Raw genomic sequence first — 26,437 nt, forward strand, 5'->3', positions numbered from 1 at the left:
TTAGCCTGTGCAGTCTGAATTGGCCAATTAATGCTTAAACATTTGTTCTCAACCTTAACTTTGCCATATATTGATGTTTTTTTACGAATTGTAACTATCATAAGTCAAGGCAACCTGTGTTTACCCCCTTTTCCTTATCAGGTGAGGTCAAAGATCAAATTTTGCTTGTCTGTAATGTAATTTTTATCAATCAATTTGAATATAAGTTTCCACAAATAAACATCGTTAGGAGATGTTATGTGATATGTTACTCGTATACTTATCTTAAAGGGATCTTTTCACGGCTTGGTAAATTGACAAATTGAAAAAAGTTGTTTCAGATTCGCAAATTTTCGTTTTTAGTTATGATATTTGTGAGGAAACAGTAATACTGAACATTTACCATGGTCTAATATAGCCATAATATATGCATCTTTTGACGATTTTAAAACCTAAAAATTATAAGCGTTGCAACGCGAAACGATTTTGAATAATTTGGAGAGTTCTGTTTTTGTCGTTAAATTTTGTGAAACTACGAAGATTGCTTATATAAGGTATAAATACGTCAAGTATGTGTACTCGGCGGAATAGCTCAGTAGGTTTAAAGCGTTTTTACTTCAGGACTCTGGCAGGACTCCAGGGTGGTAACTGGTTCGAAACCTGCTCCGGGCAATGTTTCTTTTCCTTTTTTTAATTTTATTATTGATTTTTTACTAGAGCTTTTACGATCCAATGTTTACATTTATCAATATAAAGCATTTAATGAATAAGTAAAAAAAATGCCAAAAATCTGTGAAAAGGCCCCTTTAAGGTCAATGTTGCAGAGGTCATAAGACAAATTTGACATAAGTGGAGTTTCAAGACAAATGTGGAAAATTAGGGCATCTGAGACACATGTTTGTTTTACAAAAGTCACAAATTATGAATGTTGAAATAATATGAGCTTTGGACATCTAGATGTCGACAATGTATGACAATTTGTAACAGCAATATACCATTTAAAAACAATTTTGTAGCTGTTTTACATTCGTACTTACAACATTATATTCCGAATTTAATATTAAACAATTATCATGTGTATATTTTTTGCATGACATATTTCCCCTTGACTGTTCATTAGGTGAGACATGGATTGCAGTGTTTGTCACAGAAAATTCCTCGGACCCAAACACGTTGATTCAAGCAGCCATCCCGGACATTCTAAAGAACACTCCACGCTCCTTTTATTCAGACACTCTGGAGTTCATTGAATCAAATGCCAAACTGTGCCATGAGACAATCTCGAAAATTCCTGGGTTGAAACCAGTCATGCCACAGGGGGCCATGTATATGATGGTAGGTATACAGCAGGAATTCTGTTTGAAATTTTATTCTTTTTGATGGATGGATTTTTGCATTTTGTTTATACATGTATAGCTCACCAAGATTACAATATGAATGCTACCATTTTAAACATCATCAAGTGTTAGTGTGGACTTTGTTTAAGATAATTTTTGGTTGTTGGGGTAGATCAGGTTTAGTGTTTTTCCTCTATATATAAGTTGGTACCAGAAAAACTGTGACTTCCCATTCCGATTTTCTGACCATTTTTCCCAAATTGAAGGTAAAACTTTCACATATCAGAGAAATTTTCACACAGAGCCTTTTTAATAATGGTTACATTATTACAAATCTGCTTACAATTTTGTTCGTCTGATCTTAGCGCCTGCTGCGAGGAAATCAGTTACAATACTCTGCTAGGGGAAATAACTGCGTTTGTCATTGTTCTCTTAATGGGTATACATAGTGTGTTAGAATTGGATTGCATTTTTTCGAGTTACAACAGACATGGGTAATCAAAACACTTATAATACCAACAACCCTTCAGCGCTGGATGCAAGACTTGATCTTGGTTAACAATTTACAAAATTTCCGGTATTAATGTCAATTCTGAAATAAAGTACAAATGTAATATGCAAACCTGGGTCCCTGATGCAAGTTGTGGAACGGAACTGAAACTTAGACACAACTAGGCCTCAGGTATCCATAAGCAAATGCCCGTTCAATGAAGCTTCTCTTACCTTAATCCAAGTACAAGAATAAATGGAACAAGTTGTTTCAAGGAATGCATTTATTCAACTAATTGGTTTGTCATTCTATTGATAGCTTTTACAGAATGTGATAAAATACCCCTACCAATATGCCCAATTTTTAAAGAAAATGTTGTTGTGTTTTTGACATTTAGATTTTTAACCACTCTAAAAGCCATATTTATGACTCAATCTGAACAAAAGTTGTCATTATGTTAATATATTGCTTACTGGTGGAAGTTTCTGTCTGCAGATTGGTATTGACATGGCACACTTCCCGGAGTATCTCAATGATGTACAGTTCACAGAGGCTCTGGTGTCTGAACAGAGCGTCTTCTGTCTTCCAGCCAAGGTAAACTAACTCACTTAGTACTAATAATTATAGAAATCTGAGGGCAAACTGTTTCGGCGTATGGTACAATAACTCAACTTTTCATCTTTCTTACTACCCAATCAAACGTTGTTTGAAAATAGTAGGTAATAATTAAAATAGTAATACAATATTTTCACAAATAAAGTTAACACCTAAAAAATCAATGTTCCTTATTGCAATAGCCAAAATGTCAATGCTGGATGTGGTATGGTAACATAGATTTAACACAATACAAAATGCTAGTTTTTATTTTTGTCACAATATATTCCATGTGAATTTCCAGTTACGATATCCAAACATTTTTTCGAGCAAACGCTAGATTAATTTTCATGAATATGTCATTCTTGTATCTCGTTTAATCTATGTTACCAGACCGCATCTATTGTTGAAAGTTTGGTTATTGCTTTAAGGAACACTGATAAGTATCAAAAGATACTTATGATAAATTTATTCTCTGTCATAGGCATGGCTAACCTCAAGTGCACACAAGTCAAGAATAAGTGTATCACTGCAGCAAAATATATGTCTTAGGCATCTAAACTTCATGTTGATGACATTTTTTTACCAAGAAGCTGTGTGACTTTAACCCTGAATAAGCAGTTCGCTATTTATTGTGAATGTACGTTTTGTTTCAGTGCTTTGAATACCCCAACTATTTCCGTGTCGTACTGACCGTTCCCCAGGCCAAGCTTGTTGAAGCATGTCAGAGGATCACTGAATTCTGCTCTACACATTATAGAACGGACTCAGAAATACCTGACTGTCGCTACATTCGCAACGAGGCTTACGATGAAAGTTGGATCGAGTAGATAGAAAGTCTTCAGCGTATCATGATGCAGTGATTTTTTTGCCCAAACTTACAGCATCTTACAAACACAAAATGGAAAAAGTAACATTTTTCCAAAAAATCTGACCAAAATTTCCCCCAAAAAGAATTTTCCAAAAAACAATGATTGGTTTATTGAGCTTATTATAGACAGATAAAATGCTGTAACACATATAACATAAATTTTAAAATGCAGTTAAACATTCACTTATGAACAATTTGAATACTGTAGTTTATTATCATATTAATAAAGTTTTATTTTTCCCAACTAAATGGTTTATCCCTCTATTTTTCCCAATGGAAATGCACAGGCTGTAAAATATGAAGCCAAAATCACTGTGATGAGAAAAGCATGATGGACTGCTGTTATAAAACAATCTACTGTGTTTGGAGAAGTCATATAAACCAATATTGCCAAAATATTTATTATCTATTGACATATTAACATATATTTTGTATGTGCATGTAAATACAACATGTAGATTGAGTTAAAGGGGTATTTTTTTAAGAGTATATTTTGAAAATCTGTGAATTGTTGTTTATCTGTGCCTGGTATCTTAGAGCAAAAGTTGACTTCAATTTAAATGTCGGTAGTTTTCTTTGAAAGGAAAAGCAATTAAGAATTCAGTGTTGTTCCTTCTTTGGAAATTGTGATATTTTTAGCTCACTTGTCACGAAGTGACATGGTGAGCTTATGTGACCGTGTGATGTCTGGCGTCCGTATGTGTGTGCGGTGTGTGTGCGTGTGTCCGTCAACAATTTGTTTGTGTAGATAGTAGAGGTCACAGTTTTCTTCCAATCTTTATGAAATTTGGTCAGAATGTTTATCTTGATGAAATCTGGGTTGGGATTGTATTTGGGTTATCTGGGGTCAAAAACTAGGTTACTAGGTCACATAATAGGTCAAATAATAGAAAAACCTTGTGTAGACAATAGAGATCGCAGTTTTCATCCAATCTTTATGAAATTTGGTCAGAATGTTTATCTTGATGAAATCCGGGTTTGGATTGTATTTGGGTCATCTGGGGTCAAAAACTAGGTCACTAGGTCAAAAACTAGGTCATATAATAGAAAAACCTTGTGTAGACAGTAGAGGTCACAGTTTTCATCCAATCTTTATGAAATTTGGTCAGAATGTTTATCTTGATGAAATCTGGGTTGGGATCGTATTTGGGTCATCTGGGGTCAAAAACGAGGTCACTAGGTCAAAAACTAGGTCAAAAAGTAGAAAAAAACTTGTGTAGACAGTAGAGGTCATAGTTTTCATCTAATCTTACGAAATTTGGTCAGCATGTTTATATTGATAAAATCTGGGTTGGGATTGTATTTGGGTCATCTGGGGTCAAAAACTAGGTCACTAGGTCAAAAACTCGGTCAAATAATAAAAAACCTTGTGTAGACAATAGACGTTGCAGTTTTCATCCAACCTTTATGAAATTTGGTCAGAATGTTTATCTTGATGAAATCTCGGTTGGGATTGTATTTGGGTCATCTGAGGTCAAAAACTAGGTCACTAGAACAAATAATAGAAAAATCGTCAACAATTTGTTTGTGTAGACAGAAGAGGTCACAGTTTTCATCCAATCTTTATGAAATTTGGTCAGAATTTTTATCTTGATAAAATCTGGGTTGGGATTGTATTTGGGTCATCTGGGGTCAAAAACTAGGTCACTAGGTCAAAAACTAGTTCACTAGGTCAAATAATAGAAAAACCTTATATAGACAATAGAGGTCACAGTTTTCATCCAATCTTTATGAAATTTGGTCAGAATGTTTATCTTGATAAAATCTGGGTTGGGATTGTATTTGGGTCATCTGGGGTCAAAAACTAGGTCACTAGGTCAAATAATAGAAAAACTTTGTGTAGACAATAGAGGTCACAGTTTTCATCCAATCTTTATAAAATTTGATCAGAATGTTAATCTTGATGAAATCTGGGTTGGGATTGTATTTAGGTCACCTTGGGTCAAAAACTAGGTCACTAGGTCAAATAATAGAAAAACCTTGTGTAGACAATAGAGGTCACAGTTTTCATCTTATCTTTATGAAATTTTGTCACAATGTTTATCTTGATGAAATCTGGGTTGGGATTGTATTTGGTTAGTCGGGTGAGCGATTCAGGGCCATCATGGCCCTCTTGTTTTATTTTATAATGCATATTTACACATCTGTTCGTAAATAAAAGTGTTGCATTAGTGTTTGCTCAATACTTGTAAATTGAAGTGGTGCATTAGTGATTGCTCAATACTTGTATTGTTTTGAGTCATGATAGTTATGGGTTACTTATACAAAAAACCACAGCTAAATATATTTGTTATGGTGTCACAGGCTTGTTTACCGTACCTGAACAACTATATTTGGGAAAACAGGGCTTAATGCATGTCTGAACAGGCTCATCAGTGATGATACTTTGCGCTTGGAGGAATTTTTGTTCAAAAGAAGAAAAATAAATCTAGCCACAAAGTGTGGACCCTGATTATCGGACTGCACAGGCTGATATAGGACGATACTTTACACATGTCCATTAAGCCCCCTTTGCCCAAAGAATGGCTCATTTGTTTTTTAATGAGAAACTAAGAACTGTACGTGCTAATCAATAGATCTTACTTTTCTAGAAGCTTTTTTATATGTGGAAAATAAGTCTCAATAAAAGACTATGTATGAAAATTTCTTTATATAACACACATTGCATATAATATTATATTTTTTCCAAACAAAAGCATAATTTTTATAATAATATACTGAAAAGATTAAAATAAACAGTACAGTATCGATTTTGTACAAAATTGTCTAGTTTACCTTTAATGAAATTTCATGCAATTAATATGATTTATTAAGCCATATACTGTTAATGTTTTTCTATAGTTTAATGTTATATATTGTATGGTGTTGAAGCGTTTTACTTAGAAAACATATCTATGCATGTTCTCACTACATGAAACGAGCTCAATTTCAGTTGTAATGTTTTGGGGTTATACATGAATGTTTGTTTGTTATTGATTATTCAAATGTATATATTGAACCAAATATCTGTTATATTTTATCATATTGTACATATTCGGAGGTTTTTATTAAATCGTTTGTTATGAAATCTGTATTGTTCATTTTTTACTGATAATTTTGTTCTTTTGCCTATCAAAACAATACAGGACAATATCATTTGAGATGACTGAATATTCTATATCTAAATGTTCAATCACTGACCTGCATCATGTGACCATGGTTCTTATGCCATATGCTGCAAACAAAGCTCCTACCATTTGTGCATTCTTGTCATTATCTACTCTGTTCAATAATGAGGCAATGAAACATTGCGTGACTTTGGAGCAGTTAGAATAGCTTCTTGACAATCAAACATTGCATGACTTTGGAGCGGTTAGAATAGCTTCTTGACAATCAAACATTGCATTACTTTGGAGCAGTTAGAATAGCTTCTTGACAATCAAACATTGCATGACTTTGGAGCAGTTAGAATAGCTTCTTGACAATCAAACATTGCATGACTTTAAAGCAGTTAGAATAGCTTCTTGACAATCAAACATTGCATGACTTTGGAGCAGTTAGAATAGCTTCTTGACAATCAAACATTGCATGACTTTGGAGCAGTTAGAATAGCTTCTTGACAATCAAACATTGCATGACTTTGGAGCAGTTAGAATAGCTCCTTGACAATCAAACATTGCATGACTTTGGAGCAGTTAGAATAGCTTCTTGACAATCAAACATTGCATGACTTTGGAGCAGTTAGAATAGCTTCTTGACAATCAAACATTGCATGACTTTGGAGCAGTTAGAATAGCTTCTTGACAATCAAACATTGCAAGACTTTGGAGCAGTTAGAATAGCTTCTTGACAATCAAACATTGCAAGACTTTGGGGCAGTTAGAATAGCTCCTTGACAATCAAACATTGCAAGACTTTGGAGCAGTTAGAATAGCTCCTTGACAATCAAACTTGCATGACTTTGGAGCGGTTAGAATAGCTTCTTGACTATCAAACATTGCATGACTTTGGAGCGGTTAGAATAGCTTCTTGACAATCAAACGTTGCATGACTTTTGAGCAGTTAGAATAGCTTCTTGACAATCAAACATTGCATGACTTTGGAGCGGTTAGAATAGCTTCTTGACAATCAAACATTGCATGACTTTGGAGCAGTTAGAATAGCTACTTGACAATCAAACATTGCATGACTTTGGAGCAGTTAGAATAGCTTCTTGACAATCAAACATTGCATGACTTTGGAGCAGTTAGAATAGCTTCTTGACAATCAAACATTGCATGACTTTGGAGTGGTTAGAATAGCTTCTTGACAATCAAACATTGCATGACTTTGGAGCAGTTAGAATAGCTTCTTGACAATCAAACATTGCATGACTTTGGAGCAGTTAGAATAGCTTCTTGACAATCAAACATTGCATTACTCTCCTTGTTGAGCTCATCTGGAGCAACACTGAACCAAATGTGACAAAATACCAATTTTTACATGAAGAGGGTTAATCATCGTTCTCTACTGTACACACCAGAGCGTCCCACACAAAAATTGTAATGTACAAAAATGCAATTCAATCACCACACTAGAAATGGCGCGGCAGAGGCCGCGTATCCCCAGGCCGCATAGATGTTACATTAAAAGGCAATTTTGGGTGGGCAAGGCCTATGTTCGTGGGGCCCCGGGATGGGTAATGTGGACATGGATGGTCAAGATAGACCGTGTTGTCATAAGAGATGTTAAGTATTAATTTGGTGAATAAATGAAGAAGTTATGTTAAAAAAAATTGGGTACAAACAAAAATTTGGGTACAAAAAAAAAATGGGATACGAAAAAAAAAATGGATTTGAACAAATTTGGGTACCAGAAAAAAAAATTGGTATGAACAAAAATTTTGGTAAGAACAAATTTGGGTACTTAACAATTTGGGTACGAAAATTTTTTGGGTACAGACAAGAAATTGGTACGAACACAAAATTTAGGTACAAAAAAAATTATGGTACAAAAAAGAATTTGGGTATGAATAAAATTTGGCTTATCTGTGACGACACTATAAATATGCAATAAGCCAAGTTTTCACAGAACGAGGCTCAAATTTTTTTCATACAGTATTGGTTTCCATTAATTTTTTATGACTTCATGTAACACGAAGTCAGATGGTATAGTCTAAGAAGGTTTCAATTTATTGAAAGATGTTAATAGGAACAAGGGCTGTTTGTAAAACATGCATGCCCCCCATATGGGCTGTTAGTTGTAGTGACAGCCATTGAGTGAATACGATTTTTGTCACTGTGACCTTGACCTTTGACCTCGTAACCTGAAGATCAATAGGGGTCATCTCACTCATCTGCCAGTCATGATCAAAGTACCTATGAAGTTTCATGATCCTAGGCGTAAGCATTCTTGAGCAGGGCTCGCGCTGTCGTTCGCCACTTGAGCCATTTGCGAAAATATTGAGAATTTGGCTCAAGAAAAATCTGATTAGCGAAATTGCTAAAATCTCGTAAAATTTCATTAAAAACAGCCGCCATTTTAACCCGAAACTGGTTTTCTATATTTTTCTCTTTGTTTCAATGAAAGTATTCGCAATTTTGACAGTGAACGAATACCGGTCTGCACCTGTATCGAGACATCGCTTGACCTTATTGTTATTGAAGTGCAAACGGTAGCTGGCCAATCAAAACTGAGCTCGCTTACACATGAAATGACGTTGTTGAATGAAACGTAAAAATGGGTGGAGCTTTGAATACACAGTTAATATAGACCGTTCCATAATTTAGTAATTACCCAATTATCTCCCCTGAATACTCTCCGCGTCCGCCATTACACTACTGCCAAACAACCGGTAACATATATAAGAGAGCACCGATTATTCAACGGGTGAATTTCTTTCTTTTTGTAAAACTTGTTTGTTTGTCATGCAAATTGTATGAAATAAAGTTTTTCTGCTAGAGGAGATGTTAAGTTAGTGTTATAACAGAAAAATGTTTGAAAAACGTGCAATTTTTAGGTATTTGTCTAGGAAAATAAACACGTTAACACATTAAAAAAAGACATTTAATTAAACTAAATGCAATATTTATCATTTGATTATATGCATCAATCTTAAAATCGCGTAATCCTTTGCATTCCAGTGTTGAATTGCCCGTTTGTTCTGCATTATCCAATTATCTCGTTTTGATCAGATATTATCCAGACTTAACTAACAACATGGCGTCATCCCGGTGTGTCATAAACCACACTGGGTGGCAGATGACAGTCTGGTCATTAAACACAATTGATGATGCCACCATGTCTTCTCTTTCTGGTAGTATTAAGCAGTCATTTGGTTTAATATTTTACCTCCGACATACTTAACAGTTGCGTTCATTAGATATGTTACATATTGTACAAATTAAAAGTTATGTCCAATATAGAATATCAGAAATTGTACACCGTAAAGATACTAGCCCGTTGAATCCCTGGTTTAATTTATGAAAAAAAGTATTTGATCATTATAAAATTTACCTAAAAACATAACATTTAACGTATTTAGCGGGTATCGGTTAATTAAAACTACGTCATTTCGTATGAAGATTTAATGTTACGGCAATGCACGAACGACATCATAAAACAAGAAATTACATTTGACACGAACGGGGGTAAATATTGTTTAAAAAAAATATTAATATAGATATATGTGTGTTAAAATGTTAGATATTTGCCACTCATACTCACTAGTAACGAGTTTTCAATATACATGAATACACAGTTCAAATTGCATCATGTAAAGTTGTGTTTTTCAGTTGTATGTTTATATTCCTCAATAGCGTCATTCTCTGTACAAAACCCATCAAATTAAAATTACATGTTAATACTGTCACGCACTTCGCTTTTAATAGGGCTTTGTAGTACGTTTATTTTCAATGCACCCCTTATACTTTCTATTACTCCTGTGTTTATCACACTAACGTGCTCATGCCATTCATAATTATATTTTTATAATTAGATGTATTACTATTGTAATTTATTGAAGCTTTTCTGCAAAAAATATTACGGCTTATGCATAGAGCTCTTTGTTGTGTCAAATTGTCGGCCTTTCAGTCTTAAGATAATCTTTAATTTGATGCTTATGCCGCGTTTTTAAAGTTGCAAATAAATGTATTAATAAATTCGTTTGGCGCTGAATAATATATTTTTGAAATATTATTTAGGTGTTTTTTTCGGAGTTTTTTTGTGTGGATTAATTGACTAAACATTTGGTGTCGTTATCCATATGTTTTGCGTTACTTCAAAGACCTATAAAATACATTTTTTTGTATTTTTTAGCTTTATAGCTGTTTAATGATTCACAGATGAAAATATAGATATATCACATAGATCACATTCTCTTCATCTTCCGAATAATCACATAAAAGATCGTCAAGATCAATATCACTCTCTCATAATAAAAAGCTCGTTTTTTAACGTGACAAAATTCCATAATTAAATATAAATCCAAACCACAATTGTTTATCTTTGATATCAGTTAGAACAACAAAAATAAAGGAAGGCGTATCAAAAATATCATACTTAATATAATATGTTATGATTTTGGAATGTAGATTTTTACCACATGAGACCAATTACAAACAATTAGCGGTAATTAATTGCGCGAGAATCTTTAATAAGTATTAATTAAAATATAAATTGCTTGATGTTGCGGCTATTAAAATCAACACAACAATACATGCGTGAATTGTTTGTGAAACGTTAAAAGTAACAAGTCTAATCAAAGACATAGTATGAGCGACTGAACCGGCAAATTTTCGCCGATGATTACCACTTGATTACAGATATAAAAAAAACAAATACACGAAAGCATTTTAAACATTTTATTTGTAACAATCAATCTCAACTTCAAACAATCATTTAAACAACAAAAATGTGATAATCGCCTCACATTAATTCATAAAGTAATTTATTTATCCGACAACGGTTAAGCGGGTATTCTCTACGTTTTTGGCTTTTGGAATCGCAGTCTCGCACCAGTTAGCAGCAGTGTAATGGCGGACAGTCACGTGACTGACAATATGGCGGCGGTCAATTTATCGATTATGGAACGGTCTATTGTCGTCTGCCAACAAAATAGCGGCCGGTCGCAAATGTCGTATTATAAGATTAAAAATGAAAATAAGCGTGACAATAAATTAATTATTTCCAAGCTGACTATCGATCTAAATTAAAGAGTGATAATTAAATAATTAGTTCTATGTCGTTGATGTTACAACTTTCTGCCAATTTTCGATTGAAATGAAAGGTGATAATTAATTTATTTGATCGTTTTACTCATACACTATGCTAACTAATAGCGGAGTAATTTAATCAAAGGAAAACGTGAAAAACACGCGCGGTTTAATTGCAATAATTAAAGTTTAATTAAAGTTACGAATTTGTAACACATCGGAAGAGTAATTCATATCGTCTACAATATAAATGGAAGCACGGAGTGTATATTGACAGGAGATGAATCGAGTATTTGACCCTTACTGTAGTAAATTCAATCTTATGCAAAAACTATTCATCCGATTTTATTGGTTTATACGTTATCTTGTTGCTTATTAATTCCTCTTTCAAAAAATATAACTTTTAGTATATTCCCGTTGTTATTAATGGATTTATAGCGAGTTAAACACAAGAAATACACATTTTATGTTTTACCACCGCGCGTTTTAACGTGTTGTGGCTATCGATCTTTTACGATTAGCGTACAGCGAAGCGCCGAGGTTATACATTTTGATGTACCCACTCACGTCTTTTGTTAAATTATAGTTTCATTTCTCGGCCGATTTTGACAAATTATATATCATTAGAAAGCTTACGTTACGTAGTAAACAGATATATCAATATATATTAAGTTTTTCTTCTGATTTCGACAGCCCGGCGAGTTATAACTTTAACTTTTGCAAATATCATACCGTTTTGGAGTTTTAGAATCTAGATTTACGGTTGACATGTTCGTACTTAATACCAATTTGTAGCGTTTATATTTGGAGTTCAGTTTTAAAAATTACATCTTGCTTAGGAGAATAGAATTCTGTATACGATAGAAAAACAAATTGTTTAAAAACGAAAGTAATTAAGGAATGAAGGCGGGAAAATGTAGCGCGCGTTCCTAACGCACTGAACTGATGCTACGGTCTTGGCGATTATGCATTTGTTTAGAAACCGGCCATTGAATTTCTTTTGCCATCTTATTATATTTTTTATGGAATATATTGTAGTATTTTGTTCACGAAACATATCAATAAAGCTTATTATAAATGAATCTTAATAAATTAACGATTTCAGCTCTTGTTTATAACACAGAAAGGGTGTAAAATTTATGATGAAACAGCGTATATAGCGGACCCTCTCGATATTATTCGGCTTTGCATACATACTTGAAATAAAATGGTTGTCAAAAACATTCATCGTTTGCTGTTTATTATCAACAAGGTAATTATGTATAATTATTTGAAATGTTATTTACCTTAAATTATCAATTTATTAAAGATTCTTGAAAATCACGGGACGTGTTACGCGAGTCATTTCGTATTTTGACATCAGGGCATCATGTCCAACTATTGACAATCAGATTTTTTTTCACCGAGACGATGACGGCTTGGATTTAGACAGGCAGACAGATAGTTAATTCAGACTTAAACAACAGTACATCGTCTTCAACTCAAATATATAAATTATTTTTAGACGAATTATTAGGTGATTACACATATAGCAGTGATGATTCTGAGAATGTTGCCATGTTACTTATCCGTGTAATCTAGAGTCCATGGTTTGAGCATTTTTATCGCGGTGTTCAATAAAAGATATCTCAATAATCTTGTTTATTGATAGATATGTGGTTTTATTGCCCCTGTGTTCAGCACAAACCAATTATCTCGTTATGATCAGATACTGTGCCGACCAATACTAAATAACACTATGGTGTCATACGCCACAGCAGGGACCTATACTTGTATATTGGTCCCTAACCACAGGTGGCAATGTCTGGTCAGTTTACACTTTTCATGATACCTCCATGTCTTCTCGTGGTATTAGTGGTCATTTCTTGGAGTAATGTAACGCCAAATACTCAATTTTGCGTTTATAAGATATGTAGCGTATTGAAAACATTTATAGCCATCTGCCCATACAGATTGCCATAAACTAAATACTGTATAGATGTCAGCCAGCTAAATCACAATAATTATACGTGCTTAATACCTATACATGTACATTTTAAACATTTAAAAAATCTAATACTTAACATTTAACGTATTTAGCGGGTACCGGTAAAAAAACTCCGTCATTTCGTAGTCCTATAAAGAATGTATGGTAGTGTACGGAACAACATAATTAAAAACAGCATTCTCATTTGACCACAACGGGGTTAAATAATCTTTCCGAAAATACAAATAATACAGAGTTTTAATTTAGAATTCTATATATTTATAACTCTGTTAACTTATAAAGATATTTCAATATACATGCATAGACAGTTGACCGTGATTTTCAAGAATCTTTTAATAATTTTAATTAATTGATAATTTATGGTTAATAACCTTTCATATAATTTTACATAATTACCTTTTTGATAATAAACAAAAAACGATGAATGTTTTGACACCCATAATATTTGAAGTATGCAAAGCCGAAAAATATCAAGAGGGTCCGCTATACATTTGTATACGCTGTTTCATCATAAAATTAACACCCTTTCTGTGTTATAATCAAGAGCTGAAATCGTAAATTTATTAAGCTTCATTAATACTTAGCTTTATGGATATGTCTCTAGAACAAAATATTTCAATATATTTCATAAAAAATATAATAATCATGGCAAAGGAAATTCAATGGCCGGTATCTAAACAAAAGCATAATCGCCAAGACCGTAGCATCAGTTCAGTGCGTTAGGAACGCGCGCTACATTTTCCCGCCTTCATTCCTTAATTACTTTCGTTTTTAAACAATTTTTTTTTCTATCGTATACAGAATTCTATTCTCCTAAGCAAGATGTTATTTTTAAAACTGAACTCCAAATATAAACGCTATAAATCGGTATAAAGTACGAACATGTCAACCGTAAATCTAGATTCTAAAACTCCAAAACGGTATGTTATTTGCAAAAGTTAAAGTTATAACTCGCCGGGCTGTCGAAATCAGAAGAAAAACTTAATATATATTTATATATCTGAAAACTACGTTACGTAAGCTTTCTAATGATATATAATTTGTCAAAATCGGCCTAGAAATGAAACTATAATTTAACAAAATACGTGAGTGGGTACATCAAATTTATAACCTCGGCGCTTCGATAAAAGATCGATAGTTACGACCGTGCAGTCGCTTACATAGCTTCTTTAACCTTAAGGCGTCCTTTGGACGAAAATGAGTCTGAACAAAAAAATAAATAAAAATAAAATAGAGCGTTCCAAGAGTCATGGAAAGTTGATAATAATTGGTTTTGCTTTGAGAATGAATCAAAATCAATGTACTGTGACCTATGCATTAAGATGCAGAATTCCAACACGTTCACCGTAGGTTGCAATATCCTAAAAAAAGACTCAGTGACGAAACATGCAAAGTCTAAAGGTAAGATTTTGAAGATGAGAGGAATTTTAATTTGAAATTACTTTGAAATGCTAAAGTCTAACTATATGTTATGCAGATGAAACAAACGAAAACTGGTTGGCAATAGGCCCAAAACGCAACACAGACAATCTAGGATCCAAAATTTTTTCGGGGGGGGGGGGGGGGGCATGCCCCCGGACCCCCCTAGATCTGGGTGGCTCAAAGATATTTTGGGCCAGCGCTAGCCCTGCTTGAGTTATCATCAGGAAACCATTTTACTGTTTCGAGTCACTGTGACCTTGACCTTTGACCTAGTGACCTGAAAATCAATAGGGGTCATCTGCCAGTCATGATCAATGTACCTTTGAAGTTTCATGATTCTAGGCCTAAGCATTCTTGAGTTATCATCCAGAAACCATTTTACTATTTCGAGTCACTGTGACCTTGACCTTTGACCTAGTGACCTGAAAATCAATAGGGGTCATCTGCCAGTCATGATCAATGTACCTATGAAGTTTCATGATCCTAGGCATAAGCGTTCTTGAGTTATCATCCGGAAACCATCTGGTGGACAATATACCCACTCTTCTTCGAAGGGGGGCATTAAAATAAATCACAAATTCAGTGAAAATATCTAAAACATCAAAATAACGTACTGAGTTTGTTGTGCCCTTAATCATCACTGATCACTTGGTTTATTGTGCATGTCATTAATACATATTAAGCAGCATGCATTTTCTAACTATTATTTTAGCCTAATTATCTGATAAATAAACATTAACTAAATACACCATCAAAGTTAACAGTTAAGCATAAATAAGTAAACATAGGATCTGGTACAAGTTAATACCATATATATTAAACGATTTAAGGAATTTTGTTAACAAGTGAGCCTTTGGCAATGTCAATATGAATTTAATAAAACATTATATGAAATGACGGGTGTCAGAACTTTCTTATCACATAATTTTAAAGTTGTTTACGTTAAGTGATATCATCTTATGTTTAAATGTCACTATAGAGTAAAAACATAACATGATTGTTCAACATGATTGTTCAGCAAAAGAAAAAGAAGCCAATTAAAACAATTAAATAGATACATTACACATGTTTTAGATAACAATATTTGTAATGGTAATTTAAAATAATTACAATATGTAGCATGTGACAATATTAATTTACGAACGGTTTACTGTCTACAAAACTACCTATAGTTAAATTGTTAAAAATCAACATATTTCTAGTCCAATGAAGAATTGGAGGCTTTAATGCATATCATACAAGATTGTCAATTATTAAAACATTCCAAATCACAAACTCTAGTAACAAAAACAAGAAATAAATTAACAAAGTATCTTATGAACCGGAAACTTGTGAAATTGTGTGATATTTACGTTGAGACTAATGTGATATGTGATATTTCTGAACTTGTTCCAAACCTGACTGGGAAACCCCAAAACCTTGTTCCCATAGAGACGTAAACATGAGCTTGGTCACCATGACGATATAGGCCAGCATAGAATGGGTTGAGAAGATAGGCACCAAGCATCAAGGGGAACATTTGACCACCATGTGTGTGACCTGCGAAATATAGCAACCAGGGAATGGAATGAGAATTGGGCAAACGATCATACTTGCGTGAGAGCGCAATATAGCAACAGGGAAATATAATTCAATTTTGCCCTGTGCGGTATATGACCAGCAAATTATTACAACAGGAAAATGTAATGGGATTTTGAAAAAGAAATACCTGACCTGTGAAAAGCAACCTTGAAGATTCACAATTTAACAAAGTGCCATAAATGACAGGTAAGTACAGAGTTGCAAAAAATAATAATATTTTGGGCTTAATAAAATTATAATTTCAATTATCAAAGTTTAAACCTAATAAACACCAGCTACATTTTATGCAAAGAGAACAAGGGCTGCATTTGTGAAACACAATGCCCTCTACTGCACTTTGAAGTCCCACAGAAGCTCTTTTAGAGAAAACAAGGCCTATGACTTAGCCAGAAATCAACAGACGGAAATGAACCTTACATTTCATCTGTTAGTCATGTAGACTCACTTTCCAAAAATCAGCTCAATATCTGAAAGCCTTGCATACAAGACCTCCGGAAAACAATTATTATAGAGAAAATTTCTAAGTCCAAGGCCCATTACTTTGCCAAAAGTCAATGGACTGGAACGAATTTCACACTTAATCTGTAGGTCATGTACATGTAAGTAGACCCGCATACCAAAAATCAGCTCAATATCTGAAAGTGTTGCGTTAAAAACCTCAGGAAAACGGTTATTATAGAGAAAATTACTATATCCCCTTTTGTCTGAAATCTTCATGATTTTTTCTTTCTACTAATAGAAGCTCCTTCCTTGGATTATATCCCCTTAAAAATATTACTTCCCTTGTGAAAAATAGACAAGTTACCTGCTACCAAGAAGACACTGGGGGGGGGTCATTGGGGAGTAGTGGGCAAAAGTGAAATGACAGGTACTGCACTTTTTACAAAGGAGTATACATCTGTGAAAGTCAACCACAATCTTTTATGACAAAATTTAGTACAAGATGTACACAGAAGATCTTTTGACCAAAATGAATGACTGCAAAATATAGCATTAGAAACATTATTTATTTAAACGCAAATGAATTAAATTAGACTTTCTTTATGTATTTGTGTATTGGTAATTATGTTGAAAATCAAAGCAAAGTCATTTTAATTGGGATATAATATCTGTTTATTTTGTATTTCACAAAGATTGATGTGTATATTATCGACAATTAATTTGTAATGAAATGTGATTTCTATCTATTTCCATTTTTGTAAAATTCAATGACTTTCTCGTGCACTGAAATTTCTCACTATTGTTCATCAAGAAACCTCAAGGTTATGGCCTTGACATACTAGAAATATACAATGTAATTATAACAGTCTAAAAGTAAATGATTATCATACATTATTAGCACAATAATGTATACTTTTCGTGAATATCTTGTTTGTAAAAAATAATCTATAATATAAATCTGGTAAATTCCTTTCAAAACTACTCGATAACAAATTTAAAAAAACTTAGAAATCATCTTTGCAACATACAGTATTACAGTGTACACATGTCTGTTCTAAGCAGTAACAAGAGTTATCTTGGTTATCTCTTTAGCGGAACCAAGTCTTATCGGAATGGTTCCATAAATCGTTCCCATGGAGACATAAACATGGGATGTTGGGCCATAGGCATAGAGACCGGCCAGGAAAGGGTTCAGAAAATATGCAGGGACCATCAGAGGGAACATTTGACCTCCATGTGTGTGCCCTGCAAAGGTAAAAAGGTAAGGTTTGGGTTTAGAGTATATATGATATTGATGTCATGATGATGGTACATTGTCAGCCAACTTTCAGAATTAACCCCCAATCACTGACGTATACGTCCTCCATTTACACTCGCCACAATATTTTCACCGAGCTATAGCTTATTTCCCTCACAGGTACCCAGGTTTGGAGATGAGCAAGCATGGGATTAATTTTTTGCTCAGAAAAATTCCAGTGGTCTGAAACAGGTACCTACCGATAACAAGACCAGTATCCTACCACTAGATCACTGGTTCCACCGCAGTTCAAACAGAAGCAGCGATTGGTAATAGCAACAACAGATGTGTTTGTCAGAAACACAATGCCCCCTATTGCGCCGCGTTGAAGCCATATATTTGACCTTTGATCTTGAACGATGACCTTGACCTTTCACCACTCAAAATATGCAGCTCCATGAGATACATATGCATGCCAAATATCAAGTTGCTATCTTCAACAAGAGATTGCCAAGCAATATGGTCCCCCACCAGTGAAACTCCACCATTGTCAGAATTTTTATATATATTTTTTTTTTATTTGTTCCCATAGCAACCAGAATTCTTGACGTAGGAACAAAATAAAATGACGTGAATAATCTCCACATTGCCATCTATCCATGTTTTAAGTTTCATGAAAAAATATTAAGAACTTTAAAAGTTATTGCAGGATCCAGAAAAGTGTGACGGACAGACTGACTGACTGACTGACACACAGTGCGCAAACCATAAGTCCCCTCCGGTTTCACCGGTAGGGACTGACTGACTGACACACAGAGCGCAAACCATAAGTTTCACCGGTAGGGGACAATAATGCAAAAGTTATTCCAAAACTTTAACAAAGGTTAAAGTTTGGGACACACACATACAATGAATGAATGACAGACAGACAGACAGGCCAAAAACAATATGCCCCCGATCTTTTGATCCGGAGGCATAAAAACCTGCAGGCCAAGCACTGGTACAGTTTGAATGGGAATTGTAAGTGAATCTGGAAGTTTATAACATGTTTCAGTGCCTGAAGCTGCTATCTGTGAGTACCTTGAGAAATTCCTCAACCTTATAAATGTACTAAACTTCATATGTAAAACAACTTTGTATTTATAGTTGTTTCTAGCTATCAGGATTATACTGAATGATATTAAACTAAGGTTAAGATGCTTGCACTGTGGTTGAAAACTGGAGTACCTGGAGGAAATCCCAACTGTTCGGTATGGTGATCACCAACAAATCTAGCATGCACTTACAGTGAGAATTAAACCCAAAAAAATGACTCAATATATAGTAGTTGAAGCCAAGCGCAATCTTTACCTGACAACACTAGGTCCCCTCTGTACTTGGAGTCAAGAGCTATCTTTACCTGACAACACCTGGTCCACTCTGTACTTGAAGTCAATGGCTATCTTTACCTGACAACACTAGGTCCACTCTGTACTTGGAGTCAAGTGCTAGCTTAACCTGACAACACCAGGCCCACACTGTACTTTGAGTCAAGAGCTATCTTTACCTGACAACACCAGGTCCACTCTGTACTTGGAGTCAAGGGCTATATTTACCTGACAATACTAGGTCCACTCTGTACTTGGAGTCAAGGGCTATCTTTACCTGACAACACTAGGTCCACTCTGTACTTGGAGTCAAGAGCTATCTATACCTGACAACACTAGGTCCACTCTGTACTTGGAACCAAGCGCTATCTTTACCTGACAACACTAGGTCCACTCTGTACTTAGAGTCAAGAGCAATCTTTACCTGACAAAACTAGGTCCACTCTGTACTTGGAGTAAAGCGCTATCTTTACATGACAACACTAGGTGCACTCTGTACTTGAGGTCAAGCGCTATCTTTACCTGACAACACTAGGTCCACTCTGTACTTGGAGTCTAGAGCTATCTTTACCTGACAACACTAGGTCCACTCTGTAATTGAAGTCAAGCGCTATCTTTACCTGACAACACTAGGTCCACTCTGTACTTGGAGTCAAGAGCTATCTTTACCTGACAACACCAGGTCCACTCTGTACTTGGAGTCAAGAGCTATCTTTCCTGACAACACCAGGTCCACTCTGTACTTGGAGTCAAGAGCAATCTTTACCTGACAACACCAGGTCCACTCTGTACTTGGAGTCAAGAGCTATCTTTACCTGACAACACCAGGTCCACTCTGTACTTGGAGTCAAGAGCTATCTTTACCTGACAATACCAGGTCCACTCTGTACCTGGAGTCAAGTGCTAGTTTTACCTGACAACACTACGTCCACTCTGTACTTGGAGCCAAGAGCTATCTTTACCTGACAACACCAGGTCAACTCTGTACTTGAAGTCAAGTGCTATCTTAACCTGACAACACCAGGTCCACTCTGTACTTGGAGTCAAGTGCTAGCTTTACCTGACAACACCAGGCCCACACTGTACTTTGAGTCAAGAGCTATCTTTACCTGACAACACCAGGCCCACTCTGTACTTGGAGTCAAGAGCTATCTTTACCTGACAACACCAGGCCCACTCTGTACTTGGAGTCAAGAGCTATCTTTACCTGACAACACCAGGTCCACTCTGTACTTGGAGTCAAGAGCTATCTTTACCTGACAACACCAGATCCACTCTGTACCTGGAGTCAATAGCTATCTTTACCTGACAACACTACGTCCAATCTGTACTTAGAGTCAAGCGCTATCTTTACCTGACAACACCAGGTCAACTCTGTACTTGAAGTCAAGTGCTATCTTAACCTGACAACACCAGGTCCACTCTGTACTTGGAGTCAAGTGCTAGCTTTACCTGACAACACCAGGCCCACACTGTACTTTGAGTCAAGAGCTATCTTTACCTGACAACACCAGGTCCACTCTGTACTTGGAGCCAAGAGCTATCTTTACCTGACAACACCAGGTCAACTCTGTACTTGGAGTCAAATGCTATCTTTACCTGACAACACCAGGTCCACTCTGTACTTGGAGTCAAGGGCTATCTTGGCCACCTTGGGCTGGTGTGCTATCAGTACTACTGACTGTGAGGGGTCACAGGTCCTCAGGGCTGAGTCCAGGTCCATCGTGTGGTCCATAAACCTTAGAAAGGACACCATTAAATGAGTCAGGCTCTGAGTAAACAGGGTTCAATACATGCGCATAAAGTGTCGTCCCAGATTAGCCTGTGCCATCCACACAGGCAAATAAGGAACAACATTTTCCGCTTTGATATTTTTCTTTTAAAGAAAGTCTCTTCTTAGCAAAAAACCAGTTTAGGCGAAAAGTGTCCTTCCTGATAAGCTTGTGCAAACTGCACAGGCTAATCTGGGATGACACTTTATGCGCATGCATGCCATTAACCGCCCTTTTCACAGAGTGAGGCTCAAATATTTTCTTCTACCAATCAATTTGCTTTACTCTTTAAGTTCCTAGTCATAATTGACTTTTAAAATCAAAATAAATAAGGAAACAAATAGTAAGTGATAGTACGCATACATCATAATATGCTTGCTAATATTTGCCAAATGTATGGCATATATTTTTTTTAATTTCATTAAATGAGCACATATGTATGATAAATTCAGAGAGTGACTCCTTTCTTTTAATCCTTTACTACCTAGCCAAGATAGGCACTATTCCCCATTTAAAAGTCCGTTAAAAAATTTAATTTAATTTAACACCTTAATTAAATCTTACTAAATTCAAGTTTTAAAGGCTTTATTTCCAAACACAAGGGACATGGCTATACATGGCTGCACGCAATATATGGTAAAGTACTGCAGGATTCAGTCCATGCGTACCCATAGAGATCGGCAGTTGGGTCATCAACTCCAGCAAGACATATGGCATCATTGGAGCCGGGGGCAGATATCTTCACGTTTGAGTTATGAAGAGTTTCAATGCCAAGGCTCTTGAGCTTTTTTATCCAGTTATGTGCGTCTGTGGTGTAATATTCGTGGTTCCCTGAAGGTTAAGGTTACATAAATACAAAATCAACATACTCTTTTCCACAAAAAATAAATCAAAAGTTGTAACAACTTCAATAGAAATATGACTAACAATCACTGCTATGTTGTTGTTTTCTGTGCATTAGACTTGTAATTCATTGAAATGTAATGGTTACATATGATTCTCTTTTGCTATGCAATTGTAATGAAGTGTAAGGGAATACATAAGCTTTAAGGTTGTTTAATAAGTATAAGATAATACATGTATCTCTATGTGTACTTGTCAGTTAACCAGTATGTCTCTGATTACTTGTCAGTTCACCAGTATGTCTCTGAATCTTATTACTTGTCAGCTAAACAAGTATGTCTCTGATTACTTGTCAGCTAAACAAGTATGTCTCTGATTACTTGTCAGTTAACCAGTATGTCTCTGATTACTTGTCAGCTAAACAAGTATATCTCTATTTACTTGTCAGTTAACAAGTATGTCTCTGATAACTTGTCAGTTAACCAGTATGTATGTTTACTTGTCAGTAAAGCAGTACATGCATGTATCTGATTACTTGTCAGTTAACAAAAACTCATTATTCCTGGGTAAGCTGGTTAATCAGTTCATACAGTGTATGTTTTTTGTTCAAATTTGGGGCCGGTATTCAGCGTCATTCCCAATGCGAAAAAGTATTTATTTGTTCCCTAATAGTACAAAAAATTCCCAATTGAAGGTTCCCAAAAACAATAAAAACAAGTAAATTCGTTGAATTGATATTCCCCGCCAATATGCTTCTGGACACAAAAGTGTTATATTTGAAACTCAAAAAAGCATTTTTTCAAGATACAAAGGGCCATAACTCCTTTATTATCCAATGGTGTACAATGCAATTTGGAGTGCATCATCCTCTTATCCATATATATACTCATACCAAGTTTCAATGAAATCCGCAAGATATGGCTCCGGACACCAAAAAGCATTTTTCCAAGATACAAAGGGCCATAACTCTGATATTAACAGATGGTGTACAATGCCATTAGGCGTGCATCATCCTCTTATCCATATATATACTCATACCAAGTTTCATTGAAATCCGCCAAAGCACTTCCAAGATATGGCTCCTGACACAAAAGTGCTGGACGGACGGACAACTCAAAAACAATATCCCTCCGCCTATGGCGGGGGATAAAAATTATAGATTTTTTTTAGATCTCAACATTAAGTTCATCTCAAATCAAGCTCTATTAGTCGAACCTTAGTAAATATTATATTAAAAACACTTTCATCCTCCAATTTGAAGCCTTTGTAAGCAAAACAACAATAAAGAGCTGCGCCATGAGCGCATGATACGCCCGTCGTTCGCCAATGAAGTAGTAAGGTAATAAATAACCCTTTGAATCATTTTTTTACTTCAGTTTATTTGTATTTGAATACATGGTTTATTTTATAAGTACATGAGCATGGAGCGCCGTCTCCTTGACATTCAACAAAGTCCCATAACTGTGGAACAACAATTCAGAATTCCGTCAAAAACGAAAGGGGATCAGGGTTTATCAATATTAAGATTGTGTTGAAATTTGAAAAAAATCCATCGAAGGATATTTGAGCTACGGTAGGACATTCAATGAAATAACGAAATTTTGACGAACAAAGTCCCATAACTCTGGAACGACAATTCAGAATTCCGTCAAAAACGAAAGGGGATCAGGGTTTATCAATATTAAGATTGTGTTGAAATTTGAAAAAAATCCATCGAAGGATATTTGAGCTACAGTAGGACATTCAATGAAATCACGAAATTTTGACGAACAAAGTCCCATAACTCTGGAACGACAATTCAGAATTCCGTCAAAAACGAAAGGGGATCAGGGTTTATCAATATTAAGATTGTGTTGAAATTTGAAAAAAATCCATCGAAGGATATTTGAGCTACAGTAGGACATTCAATGAAATCACGAAATTTTGACGAACAAAGTCCCATAACTCTGGAACGACAATTCAGAATTCCGTCAAAAACGAAAGGGGATCAGGGTATATCAATATTAAGATTGTGTTGAAATTTGAAAAAAATCCATCGAAGGATATTTGAGCTACAGTAGGACATTCAATGAAATCACGAAATTTTGACGAACAAAGTCCCATAACTCTGGAACGACAATTCAGAATTCCGTCAAAAACGAAAGGGGATCAGGGTTTATCAATATTAAGATTGTGTTAAAATTTGAAGAAAATCTGTCAAAGGATATTTGACGTAGCGTACGACATTAACAGACGGACGGACGGACGGACAGACGGACGCGGGGTATACCATAATACGTCCCGTCATAGACGGGCGTATAAAAACACTAAATTTGTAATTTTGAAATTTAAGTCAAAACACCATGTTTTTTCCCAATCAAAAGGGACCCGGACCCATTCCAAAAATGGTGAAAAATACACTTTCATACTTATGCCATTTTTAATCAGAAGCAGGGAGAGAAATTTTCCATAAGGAATAATTTTATAAATAATCTCCACATTCCACAAGTTATATGGCCTGGCTGGGTATCTAACAAGCAAATAGCGCATCCCGGAATATGTAGTCCAGCGCTTTAATAACTTACCCATAAAAAGTATTTCAAAAGGATTACAAACACACAGGCACATGCAGTTCATCCCCACATGTAGCTTACCTGTTCACAAAGTATAAAATGCATGTGCGAAAAGTAGGATCTCAGATTAGCCTGTGCAGTCTGCACAGGCTAATCAGGGACAACACTATCTGCTTTTATTTAATTTTTTATTTAAAAGAAGACCCTTCTTGACAACCCTTCTAGGTAAAAATGTTGTCGCTGATTAGGCTGAGCCGACTGCACAGGCTTATCTGGGACAACACTTATTTCACATGCATTTAACCACCTTTTCGCAGAGTGTGACTCATATGGAGATCACCATACCTGTCACAAAGTATTGCCCGTATCTGGCCTTAATCCAGCTCAAGGACTCCACTGCATCCTCCAGCTGGCTGACACGGCCGTCAACAAGGTCACCTCCGATTATCACAAGATCTGCAATAGAAGATAGTAAATGGTTTTGTATGTCCTAAAATAAATAAAGAAGGATTTTTTTTTATGGCAGTACAAAACACAATTTTATATTTTTAAAAATATAGATGTATATGATATCTGATAGAAAAAAATATTTTTTATGGTAATAGTATTACTATTAAACACAATGTTTACTGAATAATGTATGCATTTTTATTGGAATACTTCAAAGAAAAATTGTTTGCGTGTGTGTCATTTTATGGTTAGTGACAGGGCCTTTACATTGGTCCTGGCTTAGCTGTTCTTTACATACAAATGCTAATTGATATGCTTGATTATTCTTTTTCTGCCACAGAGAGTGCATACTTTTACATGTTTGTACCTGAGTTGAGGTAATTTATCATATTCACTATCCTCTCCAGGGATTGCTGTCCAGTAGTTGGTCCAAGATGAATGTCGGATACAAATGTTATGGTCATTCTATTTAACGACTTTGGCATGTCTTTCACTGGTATTGTAACTTCTTTTATATCAGGGAGCTTCATTGCATTGTAAAATCCAACGGTGACCACAATCAATGAATATGCAAGTATAACAAACTGCTTAGTTTTATTTTGACGTTCAGTGTGATAACTAAAATCTCTATGACAAAATCTCCATACCAATGTGGCTAATTTAGTAATGACGAGACCACAAAATAACTGGACAGTCATTGCAAAGCACAAAAACAAAAATATTGACACTTTCAATGGGTTAGTTCTGATCATAAAAGAAAATGTTGTATATGAAAATAACGAAGAAACGAGTATCACAGACAAATATAATCTCCACAATGCCGAATTTACAGTATACTGCTTCCAATTGCGAAATTCTGCAAGGTTAATTAAAAATGTCCATTCCTTGTTGTCCGAATAACTGTGTCCGAAATCTAATACTGTTGACAAGTTCCTCCATATATAACAGTTAATAAAAGTCATCATCGTGATAATGCAGCAAGAAAACTGGAATCTTAAAAGCTTTGCTTTTACTACGGAATCTTCTATTTGAAAAATTACCCATTTATTGATTATAACTACAAGCAATACAAAAATCGACAGATAAATTGCTCTTCGTATGACATTAATCGCCATTTTGAAGAGTAGCTGCCCACGGTGTTTTCGCGACATCACAATTTTGTTAAAGGCTAAAGCCCCACTTTTAAATACACATTTTCAGGTCTAACGCATACTAATTAATACATATTAAAAGGATTCATCTCAGTCACTTTGTTGATACCACTTTAACTGGTTTGCTTTATTTCAGAGTGAATATATTTTTAGCCATTATATTCAACTCCATAAATCTTTTACTTTTACTAG

At 35.1% G+C, this 26,437-nt stretch overlaps 4 protein-coding genes across 25 annotated transcripts in view; 3 read left to right on the forward strand and 1 right to left on the reverse strand.

Annotated features, from left to right (window-relative positions):
* The window catches only part of LOC127846004 (tyrosine aminotransferase-like), a 15,369-nt gene extending 12,022 nt beyond the window's left edge, over nt 1–3,347 (forward strand). Inside the window, exons 3-5 of the mRNA XM_052377185.1 lie at nt 1,100–1,314; nt 2,302–2,400; nt 3,057–3,347. Of these exons, the coding sequence (XP_052233145.1) occupies nt 1,100–1,314; nt 2,302–2,400; nt 3,057–3,230 (488 nt within the window). The 3' untranslated portion in view covers nt 3,231–3,347. The remainder of the gene's footprint in view (nt 1–1,099; nt 1,315–2,301; nt 2,401–3,056) is intronic.
* Nucleotides 1–6,338, forward strand: part of LOC127845122 (tyrosine aminotransferase-like) — a 152,864-nt gene extending 146,526 nt beyond the window's left edge. For 6 of the 9 annotated variants that reach the window (XM_052375829.1, XM_052375830.1, XM_052375822.1 and 3 more), the window contains one exon: nt 4,601–6,338. The gene's annotated coding sequence lies outside the window, so the exon portion shown is untranslated. The remainder of the gene's footprint in view (nt 1–4,600) is intronic. The other 3 variants (XM_052375823.1, XM_052375828.1, XM_052375826.1) reach the window with 2 other exon arrangements.
* Nucleotides 1–26,437, forward strand: part of LOC127845126 (uncharacterized) — a 130,770-nt gene that overhangs the window by 89,655 nt on the left and 14,678 nt on the right. For 2 of the 12 annotated variants that reach the window (XM_052375833.1, XM_052375844.1), the window contains exon 1: nt 26,177–26,294. The exons of 5 other annotated variants lie outside the window; for them this stretch is intronic. The gene's annotated coding sequence lies outside the window, so the exon portion shown is untranslated. Of the gene's footprint in view, nt 1–26,176; nt 26,383–26,437 lie in introns of those variants that run through there. 5 more of the 12 variants (XM_052375846.1, XM_052375845.1, XM_052375843.1 and 2 more) reach the window with 5 other exon arrangements.
* LOC127845124 (transmembrane protein with metallophosphoesterase domain-like) lies at nt 5,903–26,359 on the reverse strand. Of its 3 annotated transcripts, XR_008033071.1 has the most exons (6): nt 25,462–26,349; nt 24,990–25,100; nt 21,918–22,080; nt 21,077–21,216; nt 15,274–16,390; nt 5,903–8,555 (listed from the first exon to the last, which is right to left on the reverse strand). XR_008033071.1 is itself a non-coding variant. In XM_052375831.1 (5 exons), exons 1-5 carry the CDS (start codon nt 26,243–26,245, stop codon nt 16,200–16,202), a joined length of 1,389 nt encoding a protein of 462 aa, XP_052231791.1. In that variant the 5' UTR covers nt 26,246–26,349; the 3' UTR covers nt 14,424–16,199. The 3 variants fall into 3 exon arrangements, 2 of the variants coding, with proteins under 2 accessions (XP_052231791.1, XP_052231792.1); XM_052375831.1 differs by lacking the exon at nt 5,903–8,555 and having other exon boundaries at nt 14,424–16,390; XM_052375832.1 differs by lacking the exons at nt 5,903–8,555; nt 15,274–16,390 and adding an exon at nt 16,397–18,118 and having other exon boundaries at nt 25,462–26,359.

The sequence above is a fragment of the Dreissena polymorpha genome, chromosome 9, assembly GCF_020536995.1.
Source record: "Dreissena polymorpha isolate Duluth1 chromosome 9, UMN_Dpol_1.0, whole genome shotgun sequence".
Lineage (NCBI taxonomy): Eukaryota > Metazoa > Mollusca > Bivalvia > Myida > Dreissenidae > Dreissena > Dreissena polymorpha.

Bases quoted from the DNA above. Each gene is read 5' to 3' on its own strand.
- LOC127845124 (XM_052375831.1), bottom strand. From the start codon at position 26,245: ATGTCGCGAAAACACCGTGGGCAGCTACTCTTCAAAATGGCGATTAAT. The intron at 25,101-25,461 runs GTACAAACATGT...CTTCTATTGCAG, and splicing joins GATAAATTACCTCAACTCAG to ATCTTGTGATAATCGGAGGT. The intron at 16,391-21,076 runs GTAAAGATAGCA...TATATTTCGCAG, and splicing joins AGTGGACCTGGTGTTGTCAG to GTCACACACATGGTGGTCAA.